Raw genomic sequence first — 26,967 nt, forward strand, 5'->3', positions numbered from 1 at the left:
CCACGGAGGAGGAAGCTTCCCCTGGCTGGCTACACCTCGTCCATGCCGAGGACTGGGAGCCCCCTTTCTCCGGCACAGCTCTGTTACAGGGTCCTCCAGGCACAGATACTCACCCCACACTGCATCCACACAGGCCGCAGGGGACTCAGGAGGAGAGGCCTGAGGCCAGGGGAGGGAAGGATACCCAAGCAGGGCACTGTGGTGACACCAGCACCTCCCCCCCACTGCCTCTGTGGTGATGCAGCTTGCCCCGGTCTGGGGATATCTGTGGGGACAGGGGTGTGTCCTTGAGAATGTTCCAGATGGATCCAAACTTTTTTTTCCAGCATGGGGCTACAGATGGAGGTTTTTTTTTTTTTTTTTTTTTTTTTTCCGAGACAGGGTTTCTCTGTGTAGTTTTGGTGCCTGTTCTGGATCTCACTCTGTAGACCAAGCTGGCCTCAAACTCACAGAGATCCACCTGCCTCTGCCTCCCGAATTTTGGGATTAAAGGTGTGTGCCGGCACCCGGCCTACAGATGGAGTTCTTTGGAGATGCTCAAAGCCTCCTCAACCTCTTCGCTCCTCTTTCTATCCCCCTCCACAGAACAGCCCCTGATGGGCCAAATGGCTTTCTTACTGAGACTGTGTCTAGGTCACAAGCCCACAATATGGCAATGTTGATTGTTGGGGCTTTACTACAAGCCAGGGCCTTTTACATCTAGGATCTCACCAAGTACGGAACAGAGTAGTGGGGGTGACAAGGCTGGGATTGGACCCCATTCTCTCCGTCCCCCCTGTGCTCTGTGGCTCCCGAGGAAGAAGCCTGGGTTCAGGGCCCTGATCCAGCAGGCTTTGTTTCTTCTCTTACCATCTGTAGATCAGCAGACTGGAAGGTAAAACTGTCTTGGGCCTTGGGAATTCTTATCTAATTGTGTCATTTCATGCTGTCTTCTTAGCTTAGGGACTAAGAGTGAAGGGTGTAATTAGAGGTCAGGGGACAGTTGGGAGGCAGGTGGCAGAGAGGGCTGGGGTGTTCAGACGTGGAGTGGGGAGTCACGTTTTCATTCTGCTGGAAGACCCAGGACATGGTGTGAGGGAACTAAGAGGGCAGACTGCTCTGGGGATAGGTAGTGGGCTGAGCCATGAGGACGGGACTTGCTGGAGCCATGTAGATGCCCCGAAGCCACAGCCCTCCACTGTGTCCAGGACGGATGACGGTCTCAGTAACCACGCTCAGCTCCTGGAACCCCAGGGCTCCCAGCAGAGGGTAGGGTCATTCACAGTTTGGTGTGTGGAATCCCCTGTCCCCAGAGTTCACCACTCCAAGGTTGCTGCTCGGTGTAAGACAGAACACACTCAATGAAGGCCTCAGGTGCTCAGTGACATTTTATTGAAGCAGTTCTAGGAAACAGGCATGCAGAAGGGGAGTGGGCAGCTCGGGAGGTCTGGCTGCTACTTCAAAGCTGTTAACTTCCTTTACGCACAGCAGAGCAGTGGACAGTCTAATTGCCTTGGGGAAATATTTTGGTTTTGAATTCATAGCAGATAGTTGAGGGCTCACAACTCTTCAGATGAAACCACTGTGAAGACCAGTTTCCAAAACCCTCTGTGAAGCTCCTTTTCCTATTCCCTCACACTTCCCTCTGCTACCTGTGTCCCTGTGCCCCGGAGCAAGAGAAAGCAGCAGAGATCTGCCTTTCTCCTCCAGCTCCCTGTCTGGCTCTGCCCCGAGTGCTTAGAGAGCCAGGTCGAGGGTTGGATGATCCTCACAGCTCAGTCACCTCAGAGCCTGGGAAGCACACAGAGAAAGGTGACTCTGGGCCACCGAAGTTAAGTTTAAAGTCCCATGGAGAACTGAGTAAGAAGAATCTCTTGTGATTGTAGAGCCCAAGCAGGTTGAGGAGGAGTTCCCGCAACCCCTACTGCTTAGGGGCAAAGGCCGAGCCTAGAGTCAGTGTGGGTAAGGGAGGACTTGGAGATGAGAATGGGTGGGGCTTCTCTGTGGAGGCCTGCCTGGAAGCAGAGGATGGACAAGGTAACCTTAAAACTCATAGGCCACTTGGTGTCAGTGTCCCTTGCTGGGGATGGTGAGCATGGGCAAAGCATCAGGCCTTAGTGCTGGGGAGCTGGGGGCCCGGGGACGGTGCCAAGGCGGGTAGCACTTTAGCTCCTGTAACTCTTCTTGCTGGACGACGTCTTGGAGACAATGCGCATGCTTGAGCTGCTGCCACTCACACTGCGACCGCTGGTGGAGCTGAAACTGCCACTCCCTCCGCCACCGTAGCAGAGGCCACTGCCACTGTAGCCGCCACCGCCGCCGCTGTAACTGCCGCCACTCATGCAGAGGCCGCCACCTCCACTGTAGCCTGAGCCCCCCGAGGAAGAGACCACAGCTGCAGAGAGAAGGTACAGGACACACTGTCAGTGGTCAGTCATCCCCCCCACACTCATCTCCTGGCAGCTTTCTCCCCCAGGACAGCTGGGGCTCCTAGCTATGATGGTACAGGTCCCTCAAAGGGATGTCATCATGGCAGTGACCTCTAGGGTAGAGATGAGCAGAGGCAGCCTGCACAAGGCCACCCCTGCCCGAGACCAGGTCTTAGGCCCCTAGGCTGCACTGTACCTTCCTCTATTGGGGCTCACACACTAGATGGGACACCAGGCCTCAAATCTGGGAAGGGGGTTTTGGACTCCCATATCAGGACAGATTCAAAGGTCACCTAGATGAGTCTCCCTGCCAAGTATTGGAATCTCCTCAGCTTCACGTTACTAGAACTATTAGTGTCTGCCCCAATACTTTGGCAACAGTGAACTCAGTCCCGTGAGGGAACAGTGTTCCCAGCCTGTCAAATACTTGAAGCTGTGGCCAGCCATCCCTCTGGGAGTCTGCTCTTCCTGCAAGGCTTCTGAATTTTTCTCTAGTGGCCACAGGCTCTGGCTTTCCCTGATGTTCTCTGACCTAGCCGAGGCCCAGGGGCTCTCATCTCCATGACCAGGACTCAGTGTTGCCATATCGCCACCTGAGAAACCAAGAGATCACCCCTTCTGGTCTCCTGGATGTCCAGGCAAAGTTGAGATGTCTGTTTCACTTGCCCAGCCAATTTGCTTCAAATCTATGTAGAGGTCTTTAAGCTGCTCCAGAGTTCTGCCAGAGTAACCGAGGACCAGAGTAACCTGGATGCATGAATAATCCTGTCCTATGCAGGATCCTCTGGGGCTAGGCTGGACATGTGACCACATTGCAACCAAGGTATAAAGGGTCCCCTGCAGCATTTGAGGACACTTTCCCAGAATGAGAAAAAGTCCCTGGACTCCTTCCCCAGGAACAGAGAATGCTCAGTACTCTTAACATCACCAATGGGGAAAGAAACCAAAAACAAACAAACAACCCAAAACCCAAAAAACAAACAAAACCCCCCCAAAGGAGGAGAAGGGTTGATGATATATTTCCTCAGTTGATCATTTTCAATCTCAATGATGCTGTGGGCTCCCTTGTTGCCTCCCCTCCCCCACCACTCTTCTCTTTTCCCGAGTCATTTACTCACAGATGTTCACGGCACCAACACCTTCTCCGGTGAGCCTGTGGTAGGTGGGAAGAGAAGGTGCATCACTGATGAGGACATAGAGAGCTCCCAGTCCCCTGCATGTGAGGCCATCAGGGCTGAGCACACGCTGTGAGCCTGCCCTGTGTTTAACAAGCTTGGCATCCACCTCATGAGCTCCAGAAGCTAACAAAAAATACAGGAGGGGAACCCTAGGGGGAATCAGGTTAAGACACGGATAGAAACAGGAAGTGAGACCCCATGCCAATGAGGCAGAACGGAGTGGTTAAAGTGAAGGACATCTGGGGCATGTACTGTCCCTGCGTCGGTACCAAGGGCACTTGTATGTGTTATAAGGCTCAAGTCACACTGTTCCTGCCTAGGGCCTCCCAGGAGCTTGTAGCCACCTTCGCCTCACAGCTTTGACCCTGGACCAGGCCCAGAAACAGCTGCAGGATGGAACCTCTGAAGGAACAGCGAATGCCACCTGCATCCGACCTTGGCCTTTCTGTGTAGGGTCACGGTGGTAAGTGGCCCACGTGGCCTCTGTACCACACTACCCTGTTCTGGTGGCATCTGTCTGGGCCATGGTGGGAGCCCACCTGCACTCCTCGCCCTCCAGCAGCTTGCGGTAGGTGGCGATCTCGATGTCCAGGGCCAGCTTGACGTTCATGAGCTCCTGGTACTCGCGCAGCTGCCGGGCCATGTCCTGCTTGGCCTTCTGCAGGGCCTCCTCCAGCTCTGCCAGCTTGTGCTTGGCATCTTTGAGAGCCAGCTCCCCACGCTGCTCAGCATCAGCGATGGAAGCCTGGAGTGTGGCACACTGCCCACAGGAGACAGGAGGAGCTGGTGACGCTGTGCACAGAGCACATGCGGGTTTAGAGTAACTTCCCTGAAGTATGTTAGTAATGCAACGGAATGCAGAACACTGGGTTTGAGGATAACCCTGAGAACTGTTTGTTCTCAGTCCCCAAGGGTGATGTAGAGTTTTCTGGATAAGAAAATGGCTTTCTGAGGTCTTCCTCTGGGTAGTGGGTAAGTACATAAAGCAAGACAAGCTTGACCATGTTGTGGTTCCAGTGGAGAGGGCTGTCCACCCCAGTCAAGTACATCTCCATTCCTTATCTGAGAGATTCCCATTAGCACCAGCTGAGTTAAGTCCAAGTGCTGGATAGTTTTATGTCAACTTAACACAAGCTAGAGTCATCTGAAAGGAGGGAACCACAATTGAGAGAATGCCTCCATAAGATCTGGCTATAACACATTTTCTTAATTAGTGATTGATGGGGGAGGGCCCAGTCCACAGTGGCTAATGGTCCTGGGTTTTGTAAGAAAGCAGGCTGAGCAAGCCATGAGGAGCAAGCCAGCAAGCAGCACCCCTCCATGGCCTCTGCCTCAGCTCCTGCCTCCAGGTTCCTGCCCTGTTTGAGTTCTTGTCCTGACTTCCTTTCATGATGAGCTATGATGTGGAAGCATAAGCCAAATTAACCCTCTTCTTCCTAAGGTGCTTTGGTCATGGTGTTTCATCACAGCAATAGAAACCCTAACTAGGTCAGCCCAGATCCAAGTCTTCCCAGATGCAGGGGTTTGGGTGGGATGGCCTCTGAGATATCAGTCCTACCTGCTTCTTCAGGTTATCGATCTCAGAACGCAGCCTCTGCATGGCCCTGTTCAGCTCAGAGATCTCCATCTTGGTGGTACGGAGGTCATCCCCATGCTGGCCGGCAGACCGCTGCAGCTCCTCATACTGGGAGGAAGGAGAGGCTTTGGGTGAGGGATAGTCAGGCCCAAAGAGAGAGGGTTGTAGCTTCCCAGAGCCCTCCAGGCTTTCAGTGCACTGCTCAGAGGGTCCCGGATTATCTCACCCATTGAGTCTGTGGGCATCATTTCTTGATCTCCCTATCCATACACTTCAGCAACAGCCAGACAGCTGTGGCCATGCTATTCCCCTCCCCCCTTTTATTTTGCTCCTGGCATCTCTTCTCTTTCCCTCCACTCCATGTATCTGTCTGTCTGTCTGTCTGTCTGTCTGTCTCTCTCTCTCTCTCTCTCTCTCACGCACAGGGATACTTTTTGATAGATACTTCATGTACATTTGCCATGACACCAGAGTGTACTGTCTTCCTGACTCCCAGCCCAGAGTGTCTGCTCCAACTTTGGAAACGTCATTCTGTGATTCATATCAAGTCTGTCCCCAAGCCTTGGCCCCAATCAGCTCCAGCTCTCCCTTTTGCATCCTCTAGCCTCATCTAGAAGGCACCAGACTTTCCTCTTGACACATCCCCCCATTGGCATGGTGGCTGCCACTGACCACTGATGCCCGTTTCTCTGATATACAGCCTTGGAATTTCAGCCTGTGTCTGACATTCCCCTTGCTCCTGATGGTGTCGACCCTGGGTCATGCTCAGAACACATGTAACATGCAAGCTCTCAATTGAACTCAGACACTTTGGACCCCACCAGGCTGGGGCACTGGAGAGGATAGGCTTGTATCTTATTTGATCATGAAGTTTTCAATCCCGGTGTCTGTTTAATTGGTTGGATCTTGGCGTCTCACCTTGGTCTGGTACCAGGATTCAGCCTCTGCCCGGCTGCGGTTGGCAATGTCCTCGTACTGGGCCTTGACCTCGGCGATGATGCTGTTTAGGTCCAGGCTGCGGTTGTTGTCCATGGAGAGGACCACAGAGGTCTCAGAGATCTGAGCCTGAAGCTGAGCCAGCTCCTGTGATTGAGCCCAAAGAGGAGAGATGAGCCAGGGGGTGTATGTATGTTTGTATGTGTGTGCACATGTGTGCAGATGTGTATATGAGTGCATACATGCGCTTTGGGGATGGCAACCCCCTGGGGCAGGTTCTGTCATGGAGGGCCCTGCACTGTGAAGTGCAGCTCCTCTCTCAGCTCTGATGGGCTGAGAAGGATGTTTGGGAGGCCGCCAAGCTTACAATTGCTTTCAGCATCAGCACACGTGTACCTGAGCACAGATCAGGTAACTCCAGATAGAATTCTCCAGAAGCCACTCCCGTTGTCAAGGGAGCCTGATGGCTGTCAGAGAGTGATGTCTCACTCTCCGAAGAAGCCCAGCCCTTCACACCTAACAGATACCTCACCTTGGGCGAGAAGCCTGAGTCAGAAGGGACCAGGCACCGCTGTTCCCGACAGTCCTGTGCTATGCTCCTTAGGGATGGGGCATGAAGATTAGCTAGAAACAGCAGAAGGAGCCCCCCAGAGAAAAGTCCAAGCACCAAGGGTCTTGATTATGTCTGTGTGGCTGTCCCTGCAAGCCACAGAAGAGTGCCCTGGTGCTCCACAAAGCATGTCTTCAGGAGGGGAGGCAATTGTCACACCTGGACAGAAAGCACCTGGAGGCTGGGTGACTCCTGCTGATTAGTCTAATTGCACAGTTTGGCATGACCCGGGAAGAACAGGAGCCGGACTGTGCTGGGCCTGGGAGTGAGCCATAGGGCTCAGACAGTTCTGCAGGAATCCCCTGAATTTGGTGACAAACAAGATAATCTGTCTGCTCAACAGAACACGTTTATTCTAATTATCCTAATTAGCCACAGTTGAGTTTTTCCATCTTTGGAAACTCCTTGTTACCCCCCAGGAACCTTATTTTCCCTTTCAGAGAGCAGGGTCTGCCCCGTGAATCACAATCCACAGATGGGATGAGGAGCAGAGAGGAAGGAGGCCGGCAAAGACACGACAGCTTGTGGGCCGGGGTGGGGGTGGGGGTGTCCCAGCCTCCAGCCTTCACACAGGGCACCAGGGGCTCTCACCGCCTCATAGAAAGCTCTCAGGAAGCTGATCTCGTCCATCAGGGCGTCCACCTTGGCCTCCAGCTCCACTTTATTCATGTAGGCAGCATCCACATCCTGGGCACAGAACATGAGATCATTCTGGGTCCTACCCTCCCTGGGTCAACTAGCAGCCTCCGGAGATTATCCCTGGAGCTAGTGGGGCAGCTGCAGCTCCCCAGGGAGCACAGGTTGTGGTTGCATGCTGTCCAGTGGAACTGGGGAGAAGGGGAGGGCCCCATAGTATGACTTCAGGAGGGCCTGTCTGTGCTGCTCATCAGATAGTGCTGCATGCAAGGGTCTCATGTCACCTTCCATGGTGAGGACACCGCATCCTGGGTCACAGGGCTCCCATTGCCTATGGGCTCTTTAAGCCTCTCCCCAAAGACTGTATGGACTCCCATCTTTACACCTCTGTCCATCTGCTTCCCTTCCCTTCTCCTCCAAGCTGCTACTCCATTTTTTTTTTCCATTCAGTTTAATCCTTGGTGGTTTTTTTTTGCTTCCCTCTCTGCCAGTCTCACAGCAAACAGACCTTTAGACTTCCATTGCCTGATCTTCCTACTGGCCCGCCCAAAGACTGGCTCTGGATTCTGGATTCTGAGCCGAGGACCAGGCCCTTTTGGTTCCCCCTTAGCCTACATTGCACCGTGCAAGGAGAGGGGCTGGTACCATGGCTCACACAGCTTGGAGTCGGGAGTCCTGGACCCTGACCTGCCTCTACCACCTCTGTACAACACACTGAACATCCCTGGACCTCAGTGTCCGTGTGTTTAAAGTCAAATATGTCCTGAGAAGCCCGGGGGCTTCAGTGAAAGGCTCTGCCTCCCCCAGGAACCTGCAGTCAGCGAAAGTGCCCTTGCCGCTTACTTTTTTGAGTACTACGAACTCATTCTCTGCCGCTGTGCGCCTGTGGATTTCCTCTTCGTACCTGGAAAGGGGGAGAAGGGTGGGTGTCGGGAGGAGGGCTTGAGAGTGAGGTTGGCGTGGCTCTATCTGGCCCAGTTCTTCAAGGCCTCCAGCACAGCCCGCATATCCTTCAGCTCAAGGTTATGGCAGGTGGGCACACTTGGAAAACATTCTGTTGTAGTGTGGCTCCCTCATGCCTACGTAGCTCCAAACCCCAAATCAAATACCCCCACTTCTGCTGAAAGAAAACTCGAACTGAAAAATGGCAGAGTAGAATCATCGCTCTTCCTGTAATGTACTTTCCACACAGCCTGGAGCGCTAAAGAGGTGTGCCCCTCCTCCAGCCTCTCCTCCTCTTTCTTATTCTCCTTCACTGGCAGCCCCTGGGTCTAGCCTGGCTCCTGCCACCCTGTGCCGTTGCCATGTCCCTTGATGCCTCAGCCACACTGAACCCTATCTTGAGTCTTCAGGCTATAAGACCACCCACCCCCAGCGTCCTCCTTCTTCCATTTGGCTGTTCTTCCCCTGGCACCCACGGCATGCTACAGCTCTCCCTGCCCAGCATCCTTTGAGAAGGGAGCTTCCCTCCATTGCGGTGGTCCACTCCCTCCCCAGGCTGCCTCAGCATCGGGATTTCCCACACCCCCTGCAGAAGCCAGCTGGGATCCAGGGAGTTACGAGTTGTGGTTGGGAAACCACATGTGGTCCCAGGAGAACCTTTTTCTTCTCTCTATTCCTCCAGCCTCCTAGGCAGGGCTTGGGGGGAAAACACAAACCCTATAAATGAACACTTAGTTGAATAAATGGGAGGGGTGGGGTCTCCGGCTTCAACTCTTAACTCTTGAGTTGCCCTTTGTGTAAACTTGGGTAGGGGATCGACCATGTCAGAGCCTGTATTTGCCATCTGCAGAGATTAACAGTTGTTACATAGGGGCAAGTCTTTGGACCCATGGGATCATTACCTTGTTAACTCCAGCCCTTCCTTCCTTGAATCCTAACCAATGACTTTCATGTCTGTTTGATTCCATCTCATGCCCCAAGTGTGTGTCCCATCCCATTCCTCTGAGATGGGGCAGTTTTGGAGAACAGCACACGCTCCTTCTTTTGCCTGACTCTCCGCAGACCCCCAGGGCAGGGTCAGATACACTGAGTGCCCGCTCACTTGTTCTTGAAGTCCTCCACCACGTCCTGCATACTCTTCAGCTCTGTTTCCAGCCTGCCCCGCTCTCCTCCCAGACACTCCAGCTGGCGCCTCAGGTTGGTGATGTAGGCTTCAAACATGGGCTCTAGGTTGGTCCTGGTTGTTTTGTGGTCTTGCAGGAGGCTCCATTTGGTCTCTAGGACTTTGTTCTGCTGCTCCAGGAACCGCACCTGTCCCGGCCAAAGGTAAGAGATTGTGAGGGCTTCCTACTTCAGCCTCTCACGTGGTCTGTGATGTAGGACCCCCTAATAGTGCAAGGACCCCACATGACCTCAAAACCCAGGTGGCAGTTTCCCTTTCTCCCCCTGAGCTGCAAGGAGCCTGGATGCAGAGAGCCACATCAATGTTGGTGCAGTGCCCTTGGGAGGCAAATGCTAAGTCCAAAGAGGCTGGAGCCATCTGAATATACCAACCATGCTGACATGCAGTAACTTAGGAAAAGAACACTATGGCTAACTAAACCCAAACTGATTCCTATTACATGGGCAGGAGGTTGTGGCAGAAAATTCTGTCTTTTTCCTTTCTGGGAAGGCTCCTCAGGATCTGGAACTTGGACTCAGCTGCCTGTGCACTTTATAAATGTTAGTGTGGGTCAGTCTGGAACCACACTACGGGAACCCGGGCACGATCCCAGCCATGCCTCTCACTAGTCATGTGGCCTTGAGCAACCACCTCCTTGGGTTGCTTGTTGAGTCCCCTGCAGTCTTGAGCTGCCATTTGGGTTTCTGGACTTAGCTGCATCTGATCCTGATTGTGAGAATTTTGAGGGACTTTCCCTCAATCAGAAGTCCTTCCACTGGGAGGGACTGGGATGCCACTTACTCTCCAAAAATGAAAGAATACCACCTCTATGACTTCAGAGGTGGCAGTGTCCTCACAGAGGTCTTTAACAAGTGTGTCTTTCCCTTCTCTCCCGCTGTGGGAGAGAGCATACCCTGGCACCCCAGTCCTTCCCAATCCCACTCACTATCTACCACCCCCCCCCCCCCCGCCACAAACCAGGAAAAGGCAAGGGCCCAGGATCTCCCCCTTCTCAGTCAGGCTTCTGGAAGTCACACCTCTGTTGGCATGACCCAGACACAGGTGACAAAGCTTAAGAATTGGTGTCCCAGCAGCGTCTTTGGTTGGGTCTGTCCACCCAATGATCTGCTCCCCACGAGGAGGTGTTCGTAATACGACAAAGCCACAAAGGGACCCGAGAGTCTATCTGTTCCACCCCACTGGGGCCTGAGAGGAGTGGGAAACTCTCCCCTCAGTAGAGTCCAGAACTGGGGCCTGAGCTGTACATCGTCTCTGGACTCCATGCACTTCTTCATCCCAGAGATAGAGCCTGAGTGGTCCAGGGCGTGGGCACACTCTTTCCCAGCTGAGGCGTGAGATGGTGCATAATAGCATCATGTCCCAAGAGGCTCTCTCCCAGAACTGGGGACCTCTAGGATCCCAAGTCACACAGCGGTTAGGACGCAGGCTGAAGTCACACAAGTCATCTCCATACCCTTTCACTGCCCACTCAGCTTCCCGGACATATGCTATCACCAAGATGTATCAACAGAGAAATACTTCTGCCTTGGGAGGAAACTAGCGTTAATTAACTGGGAGAGAGAAAGGGACCCTTCCCTCCAAACTATCTAGCTGACCCATGATCACTGACCACCAGAATAGTAATGTACTCATTGTGGGTTTGAGAGCTCTAAGGCTGGGTGGAGATGAGTTCTTTTCTGCTCCCGCCCCATCGGCAGACTGCCGAGGCCCCAGATGCATGGGTCCCGGGAAGCCCCAGGTGACCTCAGGAAAACCCAGACAGTGAAGATTTCAGACGACAGCTGCTTTAGTAGTGGAGACCCCACCTGACCCTCACCTTGTCAATGAAGGAGGCGAACTTGTTGTTGAGGGTCTTGATCTGCTCCTTCTCCTCCTTTCGAACCCGCTGGAGAGATGGATCAATCTCCAGGTGCAGGGGGGTGAGGAGACTCTGGTTGACGGTGACTTCATGGATGCCTCCAGCTCCAGGGGCCATCCCTCCTCCAAATCCATACCCGCCATAGGCTCCCCCAACTCTGTACCCTATGCCGCTGACACCCAGACCGCAGGCAGCACCCCCAAAGCTGGCCCGGCTGGAGCGGTAGCCCCCACCGATGGAGATTCTCTTGTTACCCCCAAAACTGTGCAGGCTTCTTGTCCCAAAACCACCCCCGAAGCCGCCTCCAAAACTCTTTCCGCTCTGGGACACGGAGACAGAGCTGAAACCAGGCCGGCAGCCAGAGAGCAGGCTGGCTGAGGAGGCGCTGAAGTTCCGTGTGCCCCCGGACTTGATGGTCACAGAGGATCGCTGGGTCATGGTGGAAGTTGGTGTCCAAGGGCAGCAAAGCAAAGGCGAGAGCAAAGAGCCTTTAGGTTCTGGCTCGCCTGGACTCACCTTGGGTTTTATCCCTTTCAAGAACTGGGCTTGGCCAGAGCAGATCAAAGACCACTCTGTTGCGTTCACCTCCATGGCATGTCTGGCCACAACCCGTCTTCCTGCCCGCTAATCACCATGGGGAACACCCTACCCTGGGCAGGACCAGGCCTGGGGAGTCCAGCCTGAGGCAAACCTGGGTCCAGAGCTCCCCACCTGCCTACGTTCCCAGTCGCACACTCTGGACACCCCTCCCTACCCCCTACTCACTTCCATCTGTAGTTCTCTCCTCCACACCCAGCTCCCAGACTCTGGACCCGAACATCTGACTGTGCCCACCCCTCTTCATCACTTATACATATATTAAGCAACAACAACAAAAACCATTTACTGAGTGTTGAGCCTGTACTGTACTATGTGGCAGATCTACCGTAAACATGATTACATTTCATGTGTAGAACTGTGTGGAAATGGATGAGAAATCATTGCCCACGTTTTTTTGAGCAGTACCATGGGAGCTGAACTCCACCTGTTCACCTTTCAACACTGGTTGTTTTTGCCCTTGGTTTCTACCTGCTGTCATTGGCACATGGGCCACACAGCTAGGGAATGCTGGGATGGTACTAGAACCCATGGCTGGCTGGGCTCCAGGTCCAGAATCCCTGCACTTCTCATAGGTGGGGAAACTGGGGTTTCTTGTCCTTCCTAAGAAGCGGTTGGAGGTCACCCCAAATCCCTGCCCTCTTCTGCTGTTCCCCCTGGTCTTAGCTAGTGAATCTAACAATTGTTCTCAGAATCTGTTCTCTCTGACCATTCACGACGTCCGTCCCTTATTTCACATCCCTCTCTCCTGACTCATAACGTCTTTGAACTTCTTCCCTAGCGTGAACGGTTTCCACAGCTCTGGTCGGCAGCTCCTATCAGTTCTGCGATGAATCCTAAGGGTCGAGTCCACCCTGTCTACACAAACCTGAGTCCTGCTCATATTAATCCCATCAGGCCCCTCGGTCCTGAGAGGAGGGGTCCGGGGGACTGTAAACTCAGGAATGTGCAGCCCTTCCTGGGTGTCTCCCCGCTGCCTGCAATTACAGGCTCCTTGCTTGGCTCCTTGGCCTGGCCTCGGGGCTGACTTTTAACTCCTCTCCTGCTCTGTCATTTCTCTGCTCAGGGCTGCATGTTTGAAGTTGCCGGGGGAACAATCAGCTCCTTTGCTGGCCAGTCCTGGACCACCCATCCTACGTCAGTGTTGTCCCAGGAACACAGGCTGATGTGGGGAGGGGATGGCCTCGCCCTGCATGACATGCTGAGCAGGAGGCTGGCCAGGGCTTCTGCCCAGGGCTTGGGACTTCATCCCAAAGAAGAAGAGTGAGAGGAAATAGGAGCCACTTGAGGAAGGCTGTCGGTCTGCTGCCCTCCCCATATACCCCCTTAGCTCCTCAGGAAGGGGCCACAGCTGTTGTGCCCTGAGTACTGCTTGTGTGGAAGGCTGACTGGGGGCTGCCTGGGTGTCAGAACTGCTGTGAGCTCATCACCGCCGCACACAGAGAGCTGAGCCAAACACATGACACATGCATTTAATAGGCACATTCCAGGAGGAGACAGAGGAGCATTGACTCCAACTGGCAATTTATAAGCAGCCAGAGAAGGACAAGACAGCCTGGTGTTGGGGTGGCCAACACGGACTCCCTGTCCCTGCATCTGGAGGAAAGGGACAGGTGTGCTGAAGGGGCATTTGCAGAGCCATTGACTGAACTTCAGAAGAGAGTGGTCTTAGGGTTTGTGTGTCTAGCACAGAGACATGCCAGGAGCAGCCTGGAGACTGTCAGGGTGTTGCCATAGGCCAGGGAATGGGTTTAGCCAGGATGCCAGGATCCCCGGCAGTACAGGGGGCTCCTGTGAAGGGGATACGGGGGAAGGGCCCAGGCATCCAGTTACAAGTGCAGGGAGGCTTCAGGGCAGCGGCAAAGGGAGGCTGCAGGCCGGCCACCTCAGTGCTTGTAACTCTTCCTGCTGGACGACGTGGTAGAAACAAACTTGATGCTGGAGCCACTGCCCGCCGGGCCCCGGCTGCTACTGGTGGTGAAGCCAGAGCCTCCCAGACCTGTACCCAGGCTGTGCCCACCGCTGGTGGTGAAGGAGTAGCCACTGCTCCCGCCAAGACCCAGGCTTCCACCTCCAATGTTGCTGCCACCACCGTAGCCGCTGGAAACGGTCGATGTGACCACGGCTGAGGGGAAGAGGAGACAGGATCAGAACTGCAGGCAGGACAGACGGCCCCTGACGTCAGCGCCGAGTGTCTGCAGTGGAGACGGGTGTTCTCACAGACAGACGTTGGCGTCCCCATCTCCTGCCTACTCTGTGAGATGCTGCGGCCTTAGATCTCCACCTCTGCTGGTCTGGGCTGGCTGCTTTCTCCAGGCTTTCCGCTTCTCCTCCACCACCCAGCGCGCCTCTTCCGGAACCTACTGGAGACTTCTCCAGGAAGGCACGTTCCTCTCACCCCTGCTCTACCACCATGGTTGCTGCCTGAACCTGTCTCCCCCTTTGGGTTTGGTTCTGGCCTCTCCTTCCTTCTGGAAGCTCACAGGCATGTCCTTCCCCTGGTGTCCCCTGGCACAGCACTCCAAACACAGATGGCGGCTGTCCTGAAAAGCCTGGGGCCTTCCTGCAGCAGCACTCAGTAGAGCTGAGGCAAGCAGCGGGCTCTCCACAAGGTGCTCAGAGGAGGCAGGGCTGCCTGACTGGCCATGGTTTGATGTCTAAGGGTTCTCTCCAAGGGGGCCAGGCAAACCCGGGAGCTTTTGTATGTCCTGTCCATGTCAAATGCTCATCTCTGAACTCTTGAAACTAGATTCGTAACCCCGTGGAATTCTGGGAGGTGGGAGATATGGCTGTAAGACAGTTTCAGGAAACACACACACACACACACACACACACACACACACACACACACACACACACACACTCCCCCGTGTGGTGGTTCGCACTCTCATTCCAAAGGGAAGAACTGGGAACCTAAAGACTCATTTAACTTGGGAACTAGAGGTGGGGTGGGGGTGGAGGGTGGGGTGGGGTGGTGGGGTGGGGTGGGATGGTGGGGTGGGGTGGTGGGGTGGGGGGTGAGGTGGGGTGGGGTGTCAGTAATTTGAAGCCAGCTTGGGTTCCGTGAAATCTGTCTCAGAAAACAAAAACCCCTCTAGCGCTGTACCCATGCTAACACAGGCGGCTCAGGCTAAACTCTGGAAACACAAACAAAACGCAAAGACACACCAGGGGTGGGGGTATAGGGTGCGAGGGGGGGGAGGAGCTTGTTGGTATGAGGTGGGGATACTATCCAGGACAGGCTAAGGCAGGGTGGGTGCATGTGAGAGTGGTCAGAACACACCAAGGCCCCAGGTTCATCTCCCAACACTACTGTAGATAAGTAAATGAAACAGGTTCCTCTAATTCACAATGGCTTTGTCATCCACTCAAGCCCTCAACCCTTTTCAAAATGAATGCGGCCGGCAGGGTTCTCACAGTCGCCACGTACCCACCCCCGCCCCACCACCACCACCACGTGAGCTCCAAGCCACAGGGGTCATACTCACAGATGTTCACTGGGGAAACTCCCTCTCCGCTCAGCCTGGGGGGGAGGAGGAAAGAAGGTTACCAACTGTCCAGGCTGTCACCGGGCAGGTGTTTGCAATGACCAATTTTGTGATTTTGTTTTAAGGGCATTGAAAGCCCTTTATTATGTTTATTGCAGAAGTCATGCCGGTTAAAACTCTAAAAATACACAAAGTGCTAAAAACAGTAAGGGTCTATGGACTGGAGTCTTGTGGAACCTGTAACCTCAGAGGCACATTTTGGGTTTAAACCACGCCCCCAGAGGAAGTGAAAACCAATCAGATTAGAGTGCATCGGAAAGGCAGAATGGTCCCTATAACCCAGGTTTTCCTTTCAATATTGACTCTTGTTACGCACCGAGGCTATCATAAGTGTGGAGAGGCATCCAAATCACAAAAATAACAGTAGTCACAATGGGGCTATTATTGTCTTAGCAACCGGCATTCATTCCTCAACGCTCACTCAGAGCTAACATTAACATTTATTGAGAGCCGGCTACACTCATCGTACCACTTAATTGTCCCAACAACACTATTAGGTAGGTGTTATTATGTCAGTTTTACAGCGGGAAATTGAAGATCAGAGAGACTAATTAGCTTGCTCATGGTCACAAGGTGTGAAACAGGACACATCTGCCTTCAAAGCCCACTCCTTGGGCCACTAAATTGGAGAGCAAGATTTTTATTTTTTAATTAAAGCAAAACTTTTTTTTTAGGGCTGTAGTGAGATAGCCTGTGGTCAAGAGCACTTGTAGGTTACCACAACCCACATGGTGGCTCACAATTATTTATAACTCCAGCTCCAGGGGGATCTGGTGCCGACTTCCATGGGTATGCAAGCAGGCAAAACACTCATACATATGTAATAAATAATCTTTAAATGACTATTTTTAAAATTGTATGTCTATGTCTATGTGTGGGTATGGGCACACAAGTGTAAGTGCAGGAAGAGGACAGAAAAGGGTGTCAGATGCCCTGGAGTTGGAATTACAGGGAGTTATTAGGCACCCTACGTGGGTGCTGAAAATCCAACTCAGGTCCTCTGTAAGAGTAGCACGTGTTCTTAGCCACTGGGGCATCTCTCCAGCTCCAAGAGCTGGTTAAAAAACAACAACAACAAAAACCACTCTTTGCATGGCATGAGCTGTTTTAAGAGTTTCGCGATATTGCCTTATTTTAAGCCTTTTAGCAGCATGCAACATCAGAACTATCATTAACCCCATTTTACAGATAGGGATGCTGAGATGGGAAGGTTAAGTAACTTGCCTTGGTGGCACAGCTGGTAACTGGAAGACACCAAAACCCTACGAGCTCTGGGGACCATAGAGTCTGGTCCCTTTATTCTGCACCTGGAGAAACTGAGGGCTAGAGATAGACTCAACTTTTCATAATGAATGGGGGCCTAAATGCCCAAATCTAGGACACTTCCTTCTTCCTCCAGAACCCCATATCCCACATTTTCAGGTCTGCTATGTAACCAGACCTGGTTGTTTAGACCTGCGCAGGCCTTTGGTTTCTATGCCCCTGGGATGACTTAGCAGTCTGGAAAGAGGCTGCACCTCTTCATCTGTCAGTCATCCCTCACTGCCACAGCTCAGGCTGCTGGGGTAAGTTCTGTGTGCTCTGAGAACAGACCTGCACTCCTCGCCCTCCAGCAGCTTGCGGTAGGTGGCGATCTCCACGTCCAGGGCCAGCTTGACGTTCATCAGCTCCTGGTACTCGCGCAGCAGCCGGGCCATGTCCTGCTTGGCCTTCTGCAGGGCATCTTCAAGGTCCACCAGCTTGGCCCGAGCATCCTTGAGGGCCAGCTCTCCACGTTGCTCAGCGTCTGAGATAGCAGTTTGCAGACTGGCACACTGAAAAGAAAGGCGGTGTCACGAATCTGTGGACAGATCCTTGGAAGGAGTCCTCGGAGGCGGTGGGATAGCACGGAAGAAGTGAGCATTCTTGCACTGACCGAACCCTACCTGCTTCTTGACGGCATCGATCTCAGATCGCAGCCTCTGGATCATCCGGTTCATCTCCGAGATCTCTTGCTTGGTGTTGCGGAGGTCGTCTCCGTGCCGGCCAGCTGTCACCTGCAGCTCCTCATACTGGCAAGAGCAGACATGGCCACCCACTCAGACGCCTGTGTGCCAAGCAGGCCACTCTCTCTCCAGTCACTTGCCCCTCCCTCATTTGGTTTTTCTTGAGCCCATCTGCTCCCTGGGGAGGCAGCAGGCTCTGGGAACGGCACATGAGCACAGCTGATCCTGGTCCCCAGGGGCTTATACTGTTGCTCAATTTGTATCCAAAAGGTAAGTGGCTGGTAGTCAATGAACAGGGTCCTTCAGAGTGCCCCAAAAGAGTCCAACTTAGGTTCGAAAGGGTGTGTAGTGGGGTGGCAGGGTGGAAGGGAAGCGTCTGAAGGGGAGACACTGTCATTGGCAGGATGGGAAGAGGAGCTTAAGTAGACAGCTTAGAAGGAGAACATTCTAGACTGGAAAAAGGGACCTATGAGATAACCCTGCAGCAGGGGGATGGCGGCGAGCTGTGGGAGCGAGGAAGCAGCTTGCTCGATGTTGCTGTGGGCTGGGGTTTTTTTTGGTCTGGCTTGTGTCAGGACTGGCTATGCCCATGAATTTAGGGAGCTTTGCGGACGGCAGCGTTGGGAATTAGGGAGGAAAGGAAGCTACAGGAGGCACCGTGTCCACCCGGCAGACACCCTGCTCTCTGTGCTCATGATTCATCTCTCCAGGGCATGCTTGCTGAGGAGGGATTGCTTCACCCTGCCTCCTCCAGCCCACTCTTTAGAAGAGGTCCTGTCTGAGTCAAGATCCAGTCTGTCCGGAGAGTGCTGGACCACTCAGCTTCCTCTGCCACCAGATAGTTAGGACTGGAAGGAACAGCAGCCCAACCACGCAGGGAGCCAATGGGGCGAAGCTACCATCTGTGGGATTATGACTGAACGCCTCTAAGTCAGTGTGTTACCAATTCCACTTCCTGTTGGGGTTAAGTGCACCGTCTCCTGCTCACAGCCAAGGAGCTGCACTGTGGACCCCTGACACCAGACAACCTAACCCCTGACACCAGACAACCTAACCCCTGACACCAGACAACCTAACCCCTGACACCAGACGACCTAACCCCCGACACCAGACAACCTAACCCCTGACACCAGACAACCTAACCCCTGACACCAGACAACCTAACCCCTGACACCAGACAACCTAACCCCTGACACCAGACAACCTAACCCCTGACACCAGACAACCTGACCCCTGACACCAGACAACCTAACCCCTGACACCAGACAACCTACCGGAAGCGAAGGGACCAATGGAGTGTGCAGGGCAGGACAGTTGGGATGGGGGGGCGGGGTCAGAGAGTGACAGGCAGATGGCCCTGGGAGGGGCCTTGGTTTGGCAAGGGGATGACTCGGGGTTCACTACACTGTTTCAGGATAAACCTGGCCACCCAGGCTTTCAGCTGTAGCTCTCCAAGGTCATTCCAGCCTCCCTCCTGCAAACCCTGTCTCCGGGGACACGTGTGTGTGTGTGTGTGTGTGTGTGTGTGTGTGTGTGTGTGTGTGTGTGTGTGTGTTCTTGCCTTCTGGCCGATCGCTCAGCCTTAAAATCCCTCTTGTTCTTTCACAGTCTCGTATCCTTCTCCGCTTGACTGCTGGACTAAAGACCTAGATCTTGCTGGAAGCTCGCTCTCTGGTGATGCTCTTTTTCCCTTTGGTGATGGCCATCCACTTTCTGCCTTCTACACTTTGGGTTCTCTGCTTGAGGCTTCTATATTTACAGCTCTAAAGCCCTGTTTGGCAGAGTGGAGGACCCCCAGAGCTTATATAAAGAATTCATAAGCCCTTTAGGACTACTATGTATACCTCATGGTCATTTTGGAATCTCACCCCGTCTTCTCTATCGAGAGAAAGGTGGGGACCAGGTATGTCCTTCTGAGCACCCACCACCATCTGGGTAACACACTGGTCTATGGTTAGACCTCTGTCGTATTTTAAGCTAGATTTCCCCAGTATCGGGGCTGCACTTGTGAAGGGAAGTAGTGAGGGAAGAGAGAAGCTCAGCCTCGGGACACTCACACCTGAGTGTTATCACCTCACCTTGGTCTGGTACCAGGACTCAGCCTCTGCCCGGCTGCGGTTGGCAATGTCCTCGTACTGGGCCTTGACCTCGGCGATGATGCTGTCCAGGTCCAGGCTGCGGTTGTTGTCCATGGAGAGGACCACCGAGGTGTCACTCACCTGGTTCTGCATCTGAGACAGCTCCTGCAGGGAATCAACTCAGTGTCACCAGGGACAGAGGAAGGAGCCTGAAGTGACTGCTTAGGCTAGGAATCTCTTCTCTGGTGTCCCTGGCAGAAATCCTTCCAGGTACCCCAACCCCTCCAGTACTCCTAGCCATGTCATCATGTCAGGGGTCCCAGAGCCGCCCCTGGAAGTTTCTCGACAACCGGCCAGTGTGGCAGTGGAGTCATCCTCTCTGCGCTGCCTCTCAAGCCTGATGTTTCCCACTGGTGGATGCAATTACAACATGTGGGTCCCCATGCCACATAGAGGCAGGCATGCTTCCGGGTCAGGTGATCCTGCCACTCCACCTCCTCAGGGTGACTTCATCACCTCCTCCCTCTGTCTCTCCAGACACCCAGGTATCTGCCTTCCATGTGGCAGAGCCCCAAATGAGGCATCTTCAGAGGCCGAGAAGCCTTCTGGCCGGTGAGCTGGGCTATAGCAGAGGGAGGCGAGCAGGGGCAGTCTCCATTCCTAGAATGTGGGAACCGGCATCCCTGCTTGCTAGAGCTGTCTTGCCGTTGGTCGGGAGAGAGGCCTCAGGGTTGAGACTGTTTCCTGTGTCAAAGTTCCCAGCATTCCTCTCTGGCACTATGCCAGCTCAGCTCACTAAGTGAACGGCGCCCAGAAGCTTCCTTTCCTCTCTAGGCTCTGGTTCCAGGAACAGCAGAACTACTTGCAGACTTACTGCCTCATAGATCATCCGGTAGAAGTTGATCTGGTCAGTCAGAGAGTCCACCTTAGCCTCCAGCTCTACCTTGTTCATGTAGGCTCCATCCACGTCCTGAAATGACCCCAGAACCAAACAGCAAGTCAAGAGAAGCTGAGCAGAATCTTGCCTGGATTTTGTGGGCTGGGATAGGCGTTCACTGAGACTGGGGCTTAAGCTTCCTGGGCTAACAGAGACCCGAGCAGAAGTAGCAGGGCCTTCAGTACAGAGGTGTGTTCTGGGAGGCTTGAGCTCATCACATGATCTCATCATCGGTGTGATATTTCTTGGGTGAGCCCAGGACCAGACTATCTCATACTCTGAGATTTAAGGTTCAGTCTCAATTTCTTTCTCTACCCCCTCCCCTCGCTCCCTCATCCTCCTCGTCTTTGACGCCCCTTCTCCCTACTTCTCGGTGCTGGATCTTGAGCGAAGGGCTTGGTGTGTGGTCGACAAGCTCTGCTCCTGATCTGTACGCTCAGCCCTTCTTTCTTTGAGGCATAGTATCACATGCAGCCTAGGCTGGCTTCAGACACAGCTCTCCTGCTTCTGTTTCCCGAGGGCCGGGATGACCGGCTCAGAACCCGTCTCATTTAAGAGACGTCCCTACTCACCTTCTTCAGGCCCACGAACTCATTCTCGGCGGCAGTGCGCTTGTTGATTTCATCTTCGTACCTGCAAGGATGAGGGCGAGGGGGTGTGAGGTTGAGCAAGGCTTCCACTTAACCGTTCCTGCTGCTGTGGCAAGAGTTAAAGACCTTCCTTCCTTCCCAGCTCTTCAGTGACCTGCGCATGACTTTGGATGATTCATTTAACCTCTATTTCTTCCTCTATAAAAGGTAGATAATTCCTTCTGCCAGCTTTTAAAAAAAAAAAAAAAAAAAACAACTTTTATGCGATTAGAAGGTGAGCATAGACTTATGGGAATAGAATCACATGCTTAGGCAATTCCATTTCTTTGGAGACTCATAGTCCTAATCACCAGAAATACACACTGCCTCCATAGTGCCCACTGAAGCTGTGAAGAAATCTTTGATCAGTTTAGGAGAGTCTTTCAGGAACATTTTGAAATATTTTACTGGGCCTTGGGGTGACCATTGAGCAGTGTACTTTTGTGATGAAGCAGAGCTCAATCTAGCTGACGGGCTCCCTAGGACCATGCACTGTAGCCCAGATGATAAACGGTGTTCCCCTCCACGAGGAAGACCAGAACCCCTCCTTCTACCTGGCTGCCTGCCTTCACCCGAGCTCCTGTCATGTGGGAAATTCAAGCCATCTCAGCCCCTGGGCTCACGCCCAGTGGAGATAAGCAGCACGCTAAAGGTGAGGCAATACCGTTCGCCGGAATGAGCGACCGGGTTTGTTTTGTCGGGCGATGCTGGTGCCCGTTTCAGTCATGCAGACGGATAAGAACAGGCCCCTTGTGTTTGCCAGCAGCCAGGCTGAGATGGGGGTCCCTTGCCACCCTGCCTGTGCGGTCTTTACCTTCTGCACTCTGGGATGCACACCCAACGCTCCTGGCTCCTGTGGCGCTCACCCCTTTGCACTTCTCTGGGCCGCAGAGCAGCAGCCCTGGGGATGGCTGTGTGTAGTCGGGGGCCCGTCTCCCACTCACCTGACTTTGAAGTCTTCTACAACCTCCTGCATGCTCCTCAGCTCGGCATCCAGCCTGCCTCTTTCAGCAGTGACGCCATCCAGCTGCCGGCGGAGGTCGTTGAGGTAGGCGTCGAAGAAGGGTTCCAGGTTCTGCCTCACGGTCCTGGAGCCCTGCTCCTGCAGGAGGTTCCACTTGGTCTCCAGGACCTTGTTCTGCTGTTCCAGGAAGCGCACCTACAGGGGAGCAGAGAGAATGAGCCTCACTCGGGAAGCCAGGGAGACAGAACCATGCACTTCTGCTAACGGTGGAGGCAAGCACACGAGGCTTTCATCCCACACTCAATCAGCATCTATGTAACTGGCAACTCCACTTCCAAATGAGAAAGCCCATGGAGGCATCCCAAGGACTCTAGGATTTCCATCAACTGGTCCTGGGGGAGAGCACAGCCTCTATGGTGGGAGGCATGGAGTCTAGGTTGTATTTCTCCATGCCACTTCTCTGGGTCAAGGTAGCTGGCACAGTGGAAGCCCTCTTTCTAGAAGGGGATTCCCAGAGAGGACGAGGTAGGGGTGGGGCATCTCTACAAGGTCCTGTGGGCCAGCTGGCCTGGTTTGAAAATGTCTCTGTCCGTGGCTGGCACTGTTTGATGCATGTTCTCCTCCTGGGGACCCCGCATTGCTTCTGTCTCCAGAACTGAACCTTCCCCTCCACGTCAGTCACTCCATACACTGGGAAGCTGAGGGGCGAGCACAGGCCCACCTTGTCGATGAAGGAGGCAAACTTGTTGTTGAGGGTCTTGATCTGCTCGCGCTCCTCTTTCCGCACCCGCTGGATCGTGGGGTCGATTTGAAGGTTGAGGGGAGTCAGGAGGCTCTGGTTGACAGTGACTTCTTGAATGCCTCCAGAGGGACAGGCAGGGAAGCCCGGGCCACCGAAGCCCCCTCCAATGCCACCCCCGTAACCGAAGCCACTGCTGACCCCAAACCCACCGCTAGCCCTGCCACCAAAGCCGCTCCGGAAGCCACTGCCAGCATATCCACCGATGGAGACCCGCTTGGTCCCCCCAAGGTTGTAGAGGCTGCGGCTTCCAAAGCCTGCACCACCGCCACTGATCCTGCCCAGTCCCCCACTGTTTCCTGAGGAGCGGGCCACAGAGACAGAGCTGAAGCGGGAGCGGCCAGTAGCTGGGGTGGTGGCGGAGGCTGTGCTGAAGCCCCTGCGGCTGCCGCTGGAGTGGAAGGTGATGGTGGACTGCCGAGACATGGTGGGTGAAGAAGGCAGGCAGGCTGCAGGAGCTCCCGCGAGGTAGATGCGTGAAGGGGATGGAGAAGCCAGGCAGCTAGGGAGATGCAGGCCCTCGGGTTTTTATGAGCCTCCACAAAGGGCGGGGCTTGATTAATGAAGGGGGGCCCTGCTGATGGCATCCCCTAGGCATCTGCCAGCCCTGAGCTCACCCTGAGTACCCCGCAGGAAATGGCATTAAAACAAAAAATAACCCACTGGTTGGTTTGCTGCCTCCCCTCCCCCGCGTGGAAACCTCTGTCTAGTTGCGACTTGATCAGCAGACCGGTGAGAAGCGACTTAATTGCTTTCAGTCACGTCCTAGTCATGCATCTCCTAATGGACTCCAAAACACTGCCTCATTTCTGAACCGCTTTCTTAGGCCCGAGACCAACTCCCTCCAGTCCAAACATCTTGTGTCAACACAAGAGACTTAGAAACACTGTTTCCTATTCCTCCGTATGTATCTTACGCCTGAGCATTTTCTCAGTAGCCTGCCTTCTCCAGTCCCATCAGGCTGGTCCTCCAGGTCTGCATTCATCTTCCTTAAGCTTCCACACAGCATTGATTGCCCTTTAATTTTGGTCAAAACCCTTCCACGTTTGCTGGGTGTCCCATGCGACTTCCTGGAGCAGGTATGTTGGCATGCACTTGTGTGTATGCCATGCTTATGCCAATTTTGCCTTTCAAGGCCATTTGGAATTCTGTCTTCTGTGGACAGGAGTGGGAACACAAAGACTTGGGTTCGAATTCTAACCCCTCCAGTGGCTAGCAGTGGGACCCGTGGCTCATCATCCAACTTTTCTGAACCTCAGTGTGTATGCAAAACCTTCCACAGTGCCTCTACCATGTACGTGCAGAGTACACATCCACTGTGCCATTCTCCTGCAGATAGTACACGTATTCATGAAGGACTAGCCTTCAGGATCTCTGTGAGTTCGAGGCCAGCCTGGGCTACCAAGTGAGTTCCAGGAAAGGCGCAAAGCTACACAGAGAAACCCTGTCTCGACAAACCAAAAAAAAAAAAAAAGAAGCACAGCACACATTCTTCATCTTTAGCGATAACTTCATGGTCCTGCTGGGAAGACAAAGCTCAAGCACTCTGGGTAATTGAACAAGGTGATATACCATCAAGCTATCTTTGAGGCTGCCCTTTTCCAGAAGTCTCCCAGGCTATCCCCTCCTGAAGACCGGTATCCTCAGAGCTGCACTCACTGGAGAAGCCCCTTCTCATTCATCTTATCTTACAAACCGAAAACTGTTATTATTATTGTTGTTGCTGTGTGTGTGTGTGTGTGTGTGTGTGTGTGTGTGTGTGTGTATGAGAGAGAGAGAGAGAGAGAGAGAGAGAGAGAGAGAGAGAGAGAGAGCTGGCACACACATGACACAGCACACGTGTGGACATCAGATGACAGTTTTCAAGGCTGGTTCTCTCCTTCTGCTATAGGATCCAGGGACTGACCTCAGGTCAGGTCGTCAGGCTCGCACAGAGAGAACTTTCTTTCTCACAGAGCCATGCTGTTGGCCCCTCACGCCCTCCTTGGCTGTGCCTCACATTCCGCATTAGAGCGTGGACGGGGGCTTCCCGTGTGCCTCAGCCCCTTTCTTCCCGTGTCCGGCTCCCCGCCTCTGCTGTGAGGTGTCCGGCAGGTGCTCAGGTCCTCTTTCATCTTGCTGTCGGATTGCTTCTTGCCGTGGTCGTGAAGGGTGGGTGAGCAGGAGAGGAAATACTAGCAAGGTGTTCAGATCCCATGTGTGGATAAGGAAATGAGACTCATAACAGCTGACTTAGAGACAGGCTGATACAGCCTGGTGGGTGGGAAACTGAGCCAGGTGCCGTGGTAGCAGTGTCCTTTGGGAGGCCCACAGTGCCTGGCTGATGTTCTCACCGGCCTGGAATGGCAGCTTGGCACTCAGAGGCTTGCCTCTGTCCTGGGAGCCATCTTTTACCTGGGGCTCTGGCCAAGGACTGGGCCTCTCTCGTTGAGATTCATCCTCCCTGTTTCTGCGGGAGTCTGTGAATCACAGCTTTTGTTGACACCGGCCAAGCAGAGCTCAGATATTTACTCTGTTGCCGGTCCTGGCGAGGTTGGTGCACGCTTGTCCTTGCCCACAGAAAGAATAAACATCTTTGTGTTCTTTGCTCCCCTTTACGTGATAATCTGTCTCCCAGAGGAAGGGATGCATGTTTGTTTCCCCCAAGCATTCTGAGTAAACTGCAGAGCCTTCGCAGGACCAAAAAGGCTGGCTGGGGCAGGGCTCCGGAGCCCAGCATGGCACATGCCCACAGGAGGGAATGCCAGCGGATGGCTTGGCACTTTCCCTCCGCACCGCCTTTGGCAACACGAGGTTGGCATCTTCCTGGCTACTCCCTTCCTTTCCCACAGGTCCTCCTCCTGGCACCCCATTTTCTGTGATTGTGGCCTTACTGTTTCCCATCCACAGCGCCCCTTCTCTGGGGTCACTCTCTGGCTTTCTTCTCCCCTCTCTGATTTTCCCACCGAAGGTGGCAGCAGCTGCTCACACTGGGTGGTCTCCCTCACTCACACGGGGAGCTGAGCTGAGGCAGATAATTCTTTGACTTCTTCCTTCACTGGTCTGTGACTTTTCCCCTGGCTGTGACCTTCACTTAAATAGACGGCGAGTGCCTGGGATAGCCGGCCTCCCCAATGCACAGGTCACTGTCCTCTTCATTTGTATTCACTGTGTGTATGTGTGAGCTGGAGATCTCAAGATATATTGACTCTTTTTGTAAAATAGTATTTTCATTTGTTCTTTGAAATTTTCATTCATGCATACAACATATTTTGATTATACTCCACACTCCTCTCCTACCGACTCCTTTTGTTTTGAACGGAGACCGAGTTTTACTCTGAAAATAGATCTTAGTAACAATGAGATACCCAAAGGTGGCCATTCTAATAGAGGAAACGGGAACAGGAGTCTGCTTTAATGCTTTCCCTGAAGCTCCCACCTACTCTGAAAACTGTTCTTTGCTTTCTACCAAGGAGGTTTCTTTGGATAATTAATTGGTTTGCTTATTTACTGGTGTGTGTACGTGTGGGTAACATGTACACTCTCAAGTGTGTGTGCAAGTGCACGTATGTGTGCATATGTGCATGTACGTGTGTGCACATGCACGTGGAGGTCACAGGCCAACCTTGGATGTTGTTCCTCAGGAGCCAGCTACCTTATTTTTTCTGACAGGGTCTCTCACTAGGACCTGGCGCTCACCAATTAGGCTGGGTCCACTTGTCCCGACTTCCTGTGCTGGGATTATAATCAGCGCTCTCTCCCGGGCCCTCGACTTTCTACTTTTTTTTTTTTTTTTTTTTTTTGCAGTGAACTGAAATCCAACCCCTAAGCAGCCTTCCCAGGAAGCCAGGGCCCCGTGCTAACTCTTCCCACCTGTCCCCAGATGTGTCCCTCGGATCCTCCGGTAGACCGGCAGCAAGAGCTCATCTGACAGCCGGGCCCAGCGGGAAGGAGACCTACGGAATCCTTTCTGCTCTCTGACCATGCGGGCTTTGGTCTGGGGGGTGCTGGGCCCAAGGACGCTGCGTGTTCTGGGATCCAGAACTAGACAGCTGGGCCCTGAGATTGCCCTCACGCCTGCCCCTGGAGCCTACGGTGACTGCCACCACCCTCAGCGGAACTTG

General features: G+C 53.6%; 2 protein-coding genes across 2 annotated transcripts; both read right to left on the bottom strand.

The window, feature by feature from the left end:
• Window positions 1–1,935: 1,935 nt before the first annotated feature.
• On the bottom strand, window positions 1,936–11,777 carry LOC102923212 (keratin, type II cytoskeletal cochleal-like). Its single transcript, XM_006981882.3, has 9 exons — window positions 11,286–11,777; window positions 9,389–9,597; window positions 8,188–8,248; window positions 7,300–7,395; window positions 6,081–6,245; window positions 5,145–5,270; window positions 4,126–4,346; window positions 3,527–3,561; window positions 1,936–2,374 (listed from the first exon to the last, which is right to left on the bottom strand). Exons 1-9 carry the CDS (start codon window positions 11,763–11,765, stop codon window positions 2,145–2,147), a joined length of 1,623 nt encoding a protein of 540 aa, XP_006981944.2. The 5' UTR covers window positions 11,766–11,777; the 3' UTR covers window positions 1,936–2,144.
• A 1,603-nt stretch (window positions 11,778–13,380) lies between these two features.
• Window positions 13,381–26,568, bottom strand: LOC102923528 (keratin, type II cytoskeletal 75). Its single transcript, XM_076556888.1, has 10 exons — window positions 24,300–26,568; window positions 22,787–24,238; window positions 22,046–22,260; window positions 21,045–21,105; window positions 20,410–20,505; window positions 19,536–19,700; window positions 17,398–17,523; window positions 17,066–17,286; window positions 15,413–15,447; window positions 13,381–14,049 (listed from the first exon to the last, which is right to left on the bottom strand). The coding sequence occupies exons 2-10, from the start codon at window positions 23,288–23,290 to the stop codon at window positions 13,811–13,813; spliced, it is 1,662 nt and encodes a 553-aa protein (XP_076413003.1). The 5' UTR covers window positions 23,291–24,238; window positions 24,300–26,568; the 3' UTR covers window positions 13,381–13,810.
• Window positions 26,569–26,967: the final 399 nt, after the last annotated feature.

Source organism: Peromyscus maniculatus, chromosome 20 (assembly GCF_049852395.1).
Source record: "Peromyscus maniculatus bairdii isolate BWxNUB_F1_BW_parent chromosome 20, HU_Pman_BW_mat_3.1, whole genome shotgun sequence".
In the NCBI taxonomy this organism is placed as follows: domain Eukaryota; kingdom Metazoa; phylum Chordata; class Mammalia; order Rodentia; family Cricetidae; genus Peromyscus; species Peromyscus maniculatus.

Excerpts from the sequence above, each read along its gene's own strand:
- LOC102923212 (XM_006981882.3), bottom strand. The coding sequence starts at position 11,765 with ATGACCCAGCGATCCTCTGTGACCATCAAGTCCGGGGGCACACGGAAC. Across the intron at positions 6,246-7,299 it reads TGAGAGCTTTCTATGAGGCG|GAGCTGGCTCAGCTTCAGGC; the intron begins GTGAGAGCCCCT and ends GCTCAATCACAG. Across the intron at positions 4,347-5,144 it reads TCGATAACCTGAAGAAGCAG|TGTGCCACACTCCAGGCTTC; the intron begins GTAGGACTGATA and ends TCCTGTGGGCAG.
- LOC102923528 (XM_076556888.1), bottom strand. The coding sequence starts at position 23,290 with ATGTCTCGGCAGTCCACCATCACCTTCCACTCCAGCGGCAGCCGCAGG. Across the intron at positions 20,506-21,044 it reads AGTTCGTGGGCCTGAAGAAG|GACGTGGATGGAGCCTACAT; the intron begins GTGAGTAGGGAC and ends GGGTCATTTCAG. Across the intron at positions 15,448-17,065 it reads CTGGAGGGCGAGGAGTGCAG|GCTGAGCGGAGAGGGAGTTT; the intron begins GTCTGTTCTCAG and ends CCTCCCCCCCAG.